General features: G+C 42.9%; 1 protein-coding gene across 1 annotated transcript; it reads right to left on the minus strand.

Annotated features, from left to right (window-relative positions):
- Nucleotides 1-4: 4 nt before the first annotated feature.
- Nucleotides 5-11775, minus strand: cttnbp2nlb (CTTNBP2 N-terminal like b). Its single transcript, XM_028410708.1, has 5 exons — nucleotides 11674-11775; nucleotides 9340-9447; nucleotides 3730-3981; nucleotides 3257-3364; nucleotides 5-2199 (listed from the first exon to the last, which is right to left on the minus strand). The coding sequence occupies exons 1-5, from the start codon at nucleotides 11677-11679 to the stop codon at nucleotides 922-924; spliced, it is 1752 nt and encodes a 583-aa protein (XP_028266509.1). The 5' UTR covers nucleotides 11680-11775; the 3' UTR covers nucleotides 5-921.
- Nucleotides 11776-12314: the final 539 nt, after the last annotated feature.

Genomic DNA, 12314 nt, shown 5'->3' on the forward strand with positions numbered 1-12314 from the left:
ATTTTTGAAAAAGCACTAAATGATGCAGGTGGTTGTAATATGCTGGGATGTTTCCCCTCAAAGACAGCAGTGTATACATAGAACTAAAATAATTACTTGAACAGAAATATTGGTCTCAAACCTAAAGCAATCATCTCTCATAGCGCTGTTGGAACAATACACAAGAACACGTAAATAATTTGAACTATACTAAGTAATTACAGTTTAGTGTCCTGTTACGTTCACTGATGGAATATCTCATGTAGTCACATCCATTTGTGTGAAGCAGAAATCAACGTTCCCTGAATCAAAATGTGAAATTATAGACATACAGTAGTGTAGTGCAAAGGTGTACTTTCCCTTCTCAGAGCTCAGTGTTTTTATGATAAGTAAAAACAGTAATTGCATGCAATGCGATGTTCATTCACTGAGAATGATATCTGATATCTTTAACATATTTACAGTATTTTTTCATTGACTGTCTCCATAGAAACTGCAAAAGATCCTTAGGAAAACATTTAAAAGCTACTATTACATTGTGAAACAGCTACACATTTGCAGTTTAACATATTCCAGCCCTTCTAATTGCTATAAACTTTCATCAGGACTGGCAGTTTGAGCAATAAAAAAAGCAGTGTCGACATTTCTTTCAGTTTGTATGTAAGGCTTAAGAAAACCCCTTAATATTTTTATTCTAAAATGTAAAAATCACAGCTAGATTAAAAAAAAAAATACAAAGTTAAAATAAAAAGAATTTATTCAATATTTATTTTAAATACTCCAAAAGTTTTTCAAGCTGTGATATAGAAATAGGGGTTCACCCCTTTACAGCTTTGAACTGATTTGATTTTAAGTGTCATGAAGAGGGCTCATAAAGGTTAGCAAAGGCTGATGTTATAGCTGATTTGACTTGATTAGCAGTTTGTTTGCATTATCTGCTGATTAGCTGCTAGAAGATAAAACCAAGTCGGATTCCTTGGCTCCCTCCTGCCCACTGTTGCTGTGTCCACAGTTCCCTGTCAGCTCTGGGAAGAGGCTGGTCCTTGCAGTGTGGCTTGGAGAGCCAGGGGTCGGACTCATGCCTGGTTTCTTAGGAGGGATTGGAGGAGGATGGGTCTTCTCCGAGCGAGGTGTGAGTGGGGAGCGAATGCCAGGAGAGAGAGGCCCTGAAGGCGACCTTCCCCCTGGAGGAGATGCAGCTATATTGCGGTAGTCTGTGCCAAATGGCGAGCTGCTGATTGGTGCCAGCTTGACTCCAGCCTGCTGGCTAGTAAAGCGGGACAGCACCTGAGTGACAGTGTTGCGGGCCAGCTGCTTAGCTGTGCTGTGCTCTGGTGGGGGAGGGATGGAGGTGGTGGTGGGAGAGAGGTCCCTGGGGGAAAGAGGCCCACCCTGCTGCTGCTGCTCCAGCTCAGCCTGACTCTGAAATTTGTGCCGAGCAGCATGGAATCGTTGATTGACTCCAGCCTGGTAGGAGGACTGGTGGAAGCCTGGGCTGCCCAAACGCTTGGCCAGAACTGGGGAGGAAATAGGGGAGGAGGAGAGCGAAGAAGAGGCTGTGCTGGAGGGGGAGTGAGGGTGAGGAAGAGGGTGAAGAGGGGAATGTAGAGGTGCTGCTCCTCCATTTTCTACTACCGCTCCATTTTCTGCTCCTCTCCCTTCTTGTGTCTCTTTAGGACTTTGATGGCCATTGACCTTTGGCAGTGTGCTGGACTTAGGCATTATCTTTACATCTGGCTCAGTCTGAACTGCGGTAGACACTAGCATCTTGGACAGTGACTCTTTCACCTCTGTCACAGCCTCTTTTACCTCCTTTTTACATCCTTCGCTTTCAGCCAAGCGCCTCCTTAGCTCCTCCACCTGTCTCTGAAGCTCCCGACTCTTTTCCTCCTCTCTGCTGAGCCTGGCTTTCATTTGTTCTTGTTCTGTGTCAAACTCAGCCAGCTGCCTCTCAGACCTGGCCTCCAGCTGTGCTGCCTTGCTTTTCTCAATCTCAAGAACTGCCCGGAGCTTCTCTAGAGCACCAGTCTCTTCTTGCAGCATCGTGTGAAGTTGGGAGACCTTTTGAGCCTCCTCCTGTGCTTGACTGCTGGCCTTCTGGAGCTCCAGAGTCAGGGTTGAGGAAAGCTGCTGCTGGTGAGACAGCGACTCCTCTACCTTGCTTACCACTTGTGCCTGCTCTCTCTCTAATTTCTGCACTGCTGCACGCTCCACCTCCAGCTGGGAAGAGAAAACAGAAAAAAAAGTCAAGAAAACAGCTTTTCCATATTTGACCACAAGGAGGCAAAGTATCACTGTTGAGTTTTATCACTGTAGATCCACTAACACTGTGTAGATGGCAGCACCTGTAGTTTTACAGTTCAAACACTTGTGTTTTTTCTACACCTTTCATATATCTGTCTACACATAATTGCCTTTTCTTCTATATGTTTCCATTGTTTGCAAATAATATTCATGATATTGGGTCGACCTGACTGACATTAATAGTTGATCTAGAAATGTATAAATATGATGCACTATAGGATGCAATGGGGCTCAGAATGGCTGACAGTATTAACATCATTGGTCCTTGCCAAATTTCTTAGTTGTTTGTATGTATGATGTTGATGTTTGTCCATATGTCACACAAAAACCAATGAAAAGCGAAGAAGCGTAGGTTATTTTAGAGCTTGGTGGAAGTGGCATCACTAAAAGGGCAATTAGCAGGTAACTTAAATGTTTTGATAGGTATTAAAATTGTAAGTTGAAATATAATTGATTAAAAAAAGTAAAAAAAAACAAAATAAAACAGGAAAGCCCAAGGAAGAATGGGAGACACTCAGGAACTCTGTGTTACATAAGGCTCTTGTACACTGTTGACATAGTAGTCTAGCTGACAGTGTGCTGTGCGCTGGTTGGCCTTGCATTAGACGTGCACCTCCATTATCTCAGGTTTCCTGAGGCCGTAAAGCCCCTTGGCTGCTGGACAACTAAACAATGGCCTCTTCCGCATCTGTTTCCCATGGAACAGTCCTACGCTTGCTCTCTGCTTTTACAGGCCAAGCCCTCTCCACCCTACTGAGTTACACAGTGGAGCTAGCACTGATGCTTCCCTGCTCAGGGACTGGGTTTTAAATCACAGCAAAAACAATATAGAAGGACACTGTGGAGAGGAAAGGGAAGCAGAATCACCAGATGTGCTCATCTTTTAGCAAGTGAGCAACAGTTTTTTTTTTATAAACAAAGACATGTTTTCACACACACATAGGACATGATGTCTTTTACATGTGAGTCACACCTGTTGCAACAGTTTGTCTCGTTCTGTCTGCAGCATGAAGGTGTAATCGGCACGCCGGGCAGAGTCCTGGGCATGCCGTTGTTTCTCCTTCTCCAAATCAGTTATCATCTGTCAAACAAGAGAAAAATGAGATGACATGATGTGCAGCCAGGTTCATAGACTTTAACCTTCACTAAGGGGTGGTCAAGATCTATCACTCCATTCAGCCTTAGGCTCTGTTGTGATAAAGCTCCATATCACCCCTCTAAGCCCTGGGTATGGCTGGTGCTGTCTGCCTCATTACCCTAAGCCAAGCCAGTAGCAGAAACATGGAGACAAATAGATACACATTCATTTTCACACAACAACAAGCCTATTGTACAAGTGTGAGCTTATGTGTGCTTGGATACTTGGTTGGTTGCAACGATATCCCCACAAGCATATCTGACAGAGACAAGTGAGCTGGTTGAATGTGAGCGTGCACTTCCGCTTACCCTCCTGTGTCTGCTCTCAGCAGCAGCCAGTTGTCCCATCATCCTCTCCTGCATCCTCTTGCAGTGAGCCATGACCAGTTTAAGCACAGCCAGAGGGTTTGGGCCCACTGCCTGTCCCTGCAGATGTGTGTGTGGTTGGGTGAGTGTGTTCTGGCGCTCTGCGGTTTCGTTGTCCCGCTGCAGGGCCAGGAATGGATCGCTGAGATCATACTGTCCGTAGCGCTCCTGGACAAATGAATCTCTGTGCTGAGCCTAATGGATCCACACAAACACACATGTATTTAGGCATTTACTTTAAAGACAACAAATTGATCCACAGTAGGCCCATGTACATCTTCAATCCCGATGAACAGAAACCTGTGTGTTATTCTACATCAGTCAATGGGCTTGACAGGATGAAGTCTTCCTTCTACACTGCAGCAAGGGACAAAAACGTGTTAGGAAGATAACATGGCCAAAGCCTCCAAAAACACAAACAAACCCATACTTTAGAAAATGATACACAAGAGAAGGCTGTAGTTAAAACTCATCACTGGACATTCTGTAGAGAGTTTTCTGTGTGTGCAGGAAATCATGTGCTGAGTGATGTTATGAGTACAAGCTCAGTGTGAACACAAGCAGATGGTCCTTCCCGTCAACCCAAACACAAAGAGGTGAGGCACAGGCATACAACCCCCACCAGGGGCAGATGTTAACTCCTCCCCAGGGATGCAGGGTCAAGGGACTGGGTCAAGACATCAGACACATACACACAGAGTTGCTTCTAATGAAGTGCTTACATTATACATATTCTAAGACAACTGAACAAACTAATCATGCTAATTTAATTTTTTGAACATTATTTAATCTGGTGAAGTGAAACATGATAGAGCTTTTTGTCCTTCCTCCTGTGCACACTGGTAGATCATCAGGAGGTCTCATTAGTTACACAAGTTTGAGTTCTGGAGGCATGTAGTGTCAGCTGATGGTCCTAGTGATGTAAGCATATGCCAAACAGTTCACTCCATGTGCCTTCAGGACACCCAGCTCTGTCTTCCCACTGCGATCCTGAGCAGACACCCGGGTCCGCCGGCCCCCGTCATTCCCCTGCCCAAACACGCATGGCATTGCATTCCTCTGTTAATTCATCATCGCTTCTTAGAAAATGCCTCTTGCTACTTCCGTCTTTCCATCAAGCCTCTTTTTTTTGTCATACACTCCTGGCAACACACGCAACCACATCCACACATGCACACACCCTGAGGGTTTCTAGTAAGGAGGCTTTTTCTCTGGCTGAACAAAGAATGCGACCCTAAGAGAACAGATTACAGAACTCACACAAAGACACTGTCTCAGTGCCTTCAGTCTCATGCATTGTCTTCAACTCTGACCCAGTAATGCGTCTTTGTGAGAGTGGGTGCGAGTGTGCATAAAGTATCATCCTTGTATGAATACAAATATGTGAATGAGCTATTGTGCGTATGTTTACCTGTGGTTGTTTTTGCGCTGACCTTTAGAGCAAAGCTGTAAAGCTTGCTTCATCTAACTGGAGACAAAACTGCAGCTTCCTGGGTTTAAGCTGTTTAAACAGACCATTAAGGGCCGGGCTCTCTCTCTGTGTAGCCTCAGGTCTGGTCTCATGGTTTTTTTGTCGGAATGGTTCTGATCATAATGACAGAGTGTGCTTTCCTTTATGAGAGGGCACAACAGACAAACCTTCCACTGCTAAGCTTTAATTCCTGCTGAACTACTGATGTCAAATGTCTGCAACAAGTCATGGTAAAAATCATAAAGGCTTATTTTTCAACTTGAATCAAAAGTATGAGATTTCTTCTGCAAATAGATGTAGTGTCGTTGAAACGTGCTGTTTGTTCACTGCCCTCTTCAGCAGCCTTTATCTTGTAATGCTTTCTTGCTGCTGTGACAAGGCGGGGCAGATAATCTGATGCTTTTCACCTGGAAGAATTCTCTGTCAGTCAGTCACCTACAGCCGAAGGGTACATTCATGCCATTCTGTGTGCTAGAAAGAGCCAAGGAGTCTGGTTTCAACAGCAAGCCACTATAATGACAGTCAGACAATGAACACAGCAGCTAACATGGACAAACCGCAGATACTGAGAGCAGATCTCCTGTTACAAATGTACAGTTAAATTACCGTACTGTGAGTGAAAGAGGATGTAATGGGTGTTGTTCACAGGAGAGGTTTTGACAGTAGGGATAGAACAGGTCTGTGTAATTAATGTGATGAGTAGGAACTAAGCTGTCCTCAGCATCCATGTGTGCACGCACCTGCTATCTGTCTATGCATGCAAATTAAGCCAAACCAAGTTATGGTATGGACATGCAGTGCTATAATAAGCCCCTTCAAACATACTGACAATGCAAGCATCTTTGCACTAATGATTACATTATATGTTATTAGTAACAGGTAATTTGAGGGTGTATACTGTAATGGTAAAAAATAATCAGAGCAAGCTTAATTCATGTTTATATATGAAAGATAAAGAGGAAGAGACAGATTTTAGGTGTATGCTTTATGATGCGTGAGCAAAGGTGTGTGCTTAAGGCTCCAGCCGTATCATCCACACCTCCCACCCACACACATTAACCACAACAGTGCTGAGATAACTAGAAAAACATCAGACGCCGCCTTCTAAGCAATGTTTAACGACCTCAAATGTTACTATCAGTGGTTAGTAATGAAACATGGAAGCAGGTGCTCTCTGTCTTTGGCCTCACACTGCTTTTGGAACAAGGAAGTGACCGGGTATATCTGGAGACTGAAAATTAAATGAGACAGGGTGGTACATGCTGAACAGTGAGAAAGCTCCTTTATATTCTCTCAGAGTGGCTCTTGTGTTGATTCGGCCTGACCTCCTTTATCTTATATCGTATTTGTGGCAGGCAAATACTCTCTTGTTCAGTGCAAGATAGCATTCAAGGGTGGAGTTAGGAAGGAAAACATTACCTGGTCGAAGTTGCTCGCATTGTTGCTGTGATGTATGTGCTTCTGAGCAAGCATTTTACTAAAAGCATGAAGGTAGCATTTGGTCCTTTGATCTCATTTATATATTTTCAGGTCAGGGAGCTGCACTCTTCCAGGCCTCAGGCTGTTAGTATGGAAGCACTTTAACCCTGCTTCGCTTTTAAGGGAACTTTCAGTACATTTGCCGTTTTTTTCCCCTGCCTATCCTGACAACATGTCCAAACTGGGCAGTGGCTCTTGAGTAGTAAAAGAATACACACTCTTATCTGAACGACACACTCTTGCCAGGCCCTATTGTTTATGGAGTCAGGAAGAACAACGTCAGTCCACAGAAATAGACAAAGCATTTCAGGATTACAGGACATGACATAATCTGAAAAAAAACAGGACTCACTGAGGATGAAAGCAGCATTCTAAGTGCTCAAACCTTATCGCCTGGGTTAACATAAACAGTTAATTTCATTGTTATTCAGATCTAAATCACACGTACTCATAACCGCAGAGTTAAGGGATGTCAGAATCTGTTTTAGTGTCATAAATGTGTTTACTTATTTGTTTTTATTTGACAGGCTACACTTTCCATGTTTCATTTTATTTCTCAGATATGTGAGTCACAAATAATGACTGATTGATTGATTGATTGATTGATTGATTGATTGAGTCTAATGTTTGATTATGTTACCTTACAAAAACATAATCATTTGTGTTTCTGTGTACTCCAGCAGGTTTTAAGGTTATGTAGGTTCCTGTAACTGCCATTTCTCTAAGCTAATGAGATCCAACTCCATCTTGGATTTGTGACATTTATAGCCTAACAAATAGGAAACAATAATAGCATTAGCTATTAGCATCCCAGCTTAGAAGATATGCCCCTCCTCATAGAATGCAGGACCTGTTCTGTTGTCATGCTCTCAGGAATGTTCCCTCTAGTCAAACTGTTTAGTTATGGGAACTAGCAACAGTACAGTTGCAGTATCTGCAGAGACAAGTCCCATAATGACACCATCTCATTGTGTAAGTAAGCAAACACTGACATGTTTTCCAAGTTTTTCAAGGGTTTTGTGTGCAGAAAGGGTTAAAAATAGCATCCGAGCGTTGTTGTCCCTAGCAATCTACAGGCATCCCAAGTACGTGCCGCCAAGAGGAGAAAATATCTGACGTTGATTTGACAGCCTCTCTCTCACTCATCCTCACACGCAAGTAAACATCACTGGCACTCACTGAATGTTCATTAATATTAGCTGACAACGCTGAAAAGACAAAAGAACGCTGTGTTGGGAGTGGCTTAGGGCATATCATGAGCCTGTGAAAAATCACAGTGGGAAGGTGAAAAGCAGCTAAGATGGAGAAAGATGCACTGTATAAATAGATTTCCTGTGTGCCAGACTGATGCATAGACCTCAATACTGGACAAATTTGCCTGCTATCAAGCCCTGACACTCCCTTCTACACATAATCTGCCCAAACACAGGCTGACCGCAATTTACAGTACAGGTCCCAGTGGGAACACGGGAAGTCAGTGATTTGAGCTTACAACTCTGTTCATCCTCTCTACAATAAACAGTGCAGCCTCTGAGTGGCCCAACAGAGACTCAGTGTGTGTGTGTGTGTGTGTGTGTCAAACATTAAAGACCCCCTAATGATGTTGTGTTTGAGCCAGAGAGAAGAAGGAAGTATTAGCTATAGACAAAGGGAAGAGGAATAAGTCTAGACAACAAGGCAGCCATAGATCTGTACTGAGGGGATGATTGTGTATACAGGGTGTGTGTGAGTTTTTCTTTTAAGTTGTATCAGAGCTGGTGTGGTTATCATGGCTTTCCTTCAGTGCCTGCCACTGAAATTTTCTCATGATGACAATGTCACTATCTTTTTTAAATAACCTTCAACCCTACTCATTGTCCTCGTCACAGACTCAATCAGTATGTCAGACAATGAGTCAAAGCGTTTGGAGCCTAAGCTGTTTCATCCGGGCATGAAACAGCTGCTGCTGTGATGACTATGAAAAGGAGCCAGGGGCATGGAGAGAGCTTCAAACACTGAAATCCAGTGTTGCTGAGGGAAAGCTCTGTTTTCATATGAATACGAGTGAATGAAACATGAAAATGCAGTATGAAGCCAACGTTATATTAGTCAACATCAAGCCAAACAACTCGTGTAGAGGTCTGAAGTGTGTGTACCAGAGGCACTACACCACTTTTACCGTGGTTTTTGTGTGTGTGTTTAGCATCAGTGGGAATTTCCCAGATTAATGTCAGCACCACCACCAGCTCTGTCTGACAACAGTGGAGTCATACTTAAAGTGCTTGAACTGAAGAAACATTGCCCAAAGACTGATACTGGTGGATTAAAAGACCTAGGGGACTCCTGTGCCATTGTCCTCACTGGCTTGGTTTCCTCAGTTTCCTGTTTACACACGATGTCCATGTTAGCACATTCTTTTTGGGGGCATTATGCTGAAACTGGTTTATTTTAGTGTCAAAGGTTCCAATGGGTAAAGAAAAAAAAATTAAACCTGAATTTTTTTTGGGAACAATCATATTATTAGTTATAATTCTGTTCATATACTGATAAGTGCAAATCCTGCTGACAGGATGTGAGTATGACCACAGGAAGATTTGCTGTATGAGATGTAGTGGCCAACTCACCCTGAGGGCATGTATGACTACATCCTGGGCCTCCAGCTCCCCCTCTAAGATACTGAGGAGAGTTAGCAGCTCTGCTCTGCTTAGAGCCTCCACATTCATCGTCTCCTCCTAATGACAGAAAAGAGGGGAAAAGTTAGTCTTATTGATACAGATTCTTATAATACCGTGGCGACTCATAGGACTAAATAATAATAAAAATAAATAATACGCCTGGATTTAAGAAAGCATTTATATGTACAAGTGCACACAATGGTGGCTTCTCTATATTCATTTATCAGTGAATGGCACAGATGTGATACACAATGGGACTCGGGGTTCCATCTGTGGCCTCACTGGGTTGTGCTCGGGGTTATAAACAGGAAGCCATTAGCATATCAGCACATTAAGCTGCAGAGGGACTGAAGATGGTCTGTTCAGTCCAGAATGCAAAGTTGCAGAAAGCTATGTTCAGCAAATACGATTTAAAATAATAGTTCAAATATTTTTCAGCTCTCCAGAACTGAAATTTTGGCACTTCGATGTTTGGTTTTTTATTTTTCAGCCCCTCAGGTTGCTCAGTACCTGCCACTAGTCTCACAAAAGGACGACAAAGTCCAACTCATAGAAACAGAAACAGAAAAACACTGCATTCTGCACTCTCTTCACTGTTTTATCTACTCTGAACTCAATTGAGTGTGCCTGTGATTCATCACTTACTGTAGGCCCAGTCTAGTTACATAGGCCAGACAAAACACACCTCACACAGCACACGTCACCCTGAATAACCACTTATCTCAAAGCTGACTTCATGTTTTAAATCAGGGATGAAGTCACATTCAGATCAGTTCCTTGGAAAAGTGTGGCTGCAGCTCACAGTGTTAATTATGTGTTTGACAAGGTATGTGTGTGTGCGTGTAGATAACAGAAGCTCGGTAATAATCAGCCTCTCTCACACCTCTTGGAGTCTTTTTGAATTGTTGGACTGCAATAAGTTCAGAGAATCTAGGCAAATATTTGTCAAGTCTCTGAAGCTCTGCTGCAGGGTTAAAAAATGATCAGTATGAGAGTTATCTGACACTCCGGCACCCTGTATGTCTGTGTACAGGATCAAATCTGTAATTATGCACTAATTTTCTCACATTTTTTCAATAATCAGAAACAGAAGCAACTGCCCTTGCTTTCACTTTTAACAAAACTCTCACCCTCAGTGCAATGAAAGATTAAAGTGAACTGTTTACTTTTATAGCAGCGTCCCAGAACATTCTCTAGAATTCCAGGGTGTATTCTGTGGCTTACCGCACATTCACAGCTAAGCAACAGAGTGTGAATTGCTGGTTACTTACTGGCTACTAACCTATCATGTGCTACGAGAAAGGCTTTACCACACACATATATGTTGATATACTGTTTTTTAACTCTTGGCTGTCAGTGAAGGCCAAACTTGCTATAGGCTGTGTCATCCGATATCCACTATAAATCCATGGAAAATGATTCCAGCATTCCTGGGATACCCACACCATGGGAATCACCACTAAGTGTCTGAATCCTACTGTGCAGCCCACATGCTTTCAAGTGGTATTGTTGCAGTTAGATGAAGCAATAACCCCTGCCTATATAAATATGTTTACACACATGAGATGCTATGTGTGCATTCATGCAAATAAACAAATCAGGACAGTTATAGAATATGTGACAACACTGGATTGTGGGTGTTAACTGGCCATTGCTTTGTCCTCATTGTTTTTCATTATATGCAGTTTACTCATTCTATCAGAAGCTACTTATATGTTCACAGTAAAGAGGAGCCTGCTTAGTGTGTTAGTGTGTTCAGAGCAATAAATGGTGGCTGTGGTTGCTCAGGAACAGCAGAGGATCCACCTGCCTTCCTGGGCCTTTGTCTGACTCGGGGGGACTGTCATTATTTTCCCGTGCTGGTAACACATTATCAATAATTAATGGCCACAAATCTCACAACAACACCAAATTAGTAATTATCTTTATAGATTTCCTGAAGTGGTGAAGGTAAAAAAATCAATACTGCATCAATATACTGAAGCACACACACCCATTACTCTGAAACTGAACTCACAATAAAACTGCAGCTTTTCTCTGTATTAATATATTTATTTATACAAAATAATAAATGAAGAACACTCTTCCTTTATCATAAGGTCCCGCCTAGATCACGACTGTAAAGTTTCACCTGACTAGAAATCCTAAAGCCCCATACACACCGAGTACACATCGGACTGGCTCACTCATCTTTGCACTTTTACATTTTGCTTTCTTCCTAAAAAGCCAGACCAAACTGACAGACTGTGTGGAAACCAGCAGCATATATTTCCGTAAACATACCTTCATGCGCTTTTCTCTGGCCGCATTAATCGCCCTGCAAATCCAAAAAGCAGTCTCCACACAACCTCATGAATCAAAGCACTCCACTGTCACAGACGCTCCTGCTCTGAGGGGGAGCGGTGAACAACAGGCTTTCAACGACTGGGCCTCCAGCCAATCAGAGGAGCGTAGTGCAATAATCTGACCAATAGCGAGCGGATTTGACGTCGGTGGGCGGGGATAAGGGCGTTCCCGGGTGTGAGGGGATAAACCTCTTTGTTTCGGACGTCCAATGTTAGATTTGTTTCCCACTCCTGCATCTTAACCGTCACTTCTCGATGTTTTTGGAGATTTTGTCTACATCACTTCTGTTCTGTTTGGCAGTTCAAAATACATTTATGTGATGAAACTAGAGTTGCCTTGTCTTATTTTGCACAATAACACATTTTAATTGATTAAAAAGTGCCTGAAAATCCTGCTTCTGCACAGACAATATGCTGAGTTGTGTCGTAAATGCATTCAGTAGGTTGTTTTTGACATTGCACTCAAATAAATGACGCCTCGTGGTGCTTGGAAGCTTGCAGCGTCTCACTCGGTGTTTCGACTCCCCTTATTGGCCGAATGACAGTATAACAATTGTGCTTCCTCTGCCACTCAGTGTG

This window comes from Parambassis ranga, chromosome 7 (genome assembly GCF_900634625.1).
Source record: "Parambassis ranga chromosome 7, fParRan2.1, whole genome shotgun sequence".
NCBI lineage: Eukaryota > Metazoa > Chordata > Actinopteri > Ambassidae > Parambassis > Parambassis ranga.

Coding starts and splice junctions, on each gene's coding strand:
- cttnbp2nlb (XM_028410708.1), bottom strand. Junction 3,982..9,339: donor TAGTCATACATGCCCTCAGG/GTGAGTTGGCCA, acceptor TGGATCCATTAG/GCTCAGCACAGAGATTCATT. Junction 2,200..3,256: donor GAGACAAACTGTTGCAACAG/GTGTGACTCACA, acceptor TTCTCTTCCCAG/CTGGAGGTGGAGCGTGCAGC.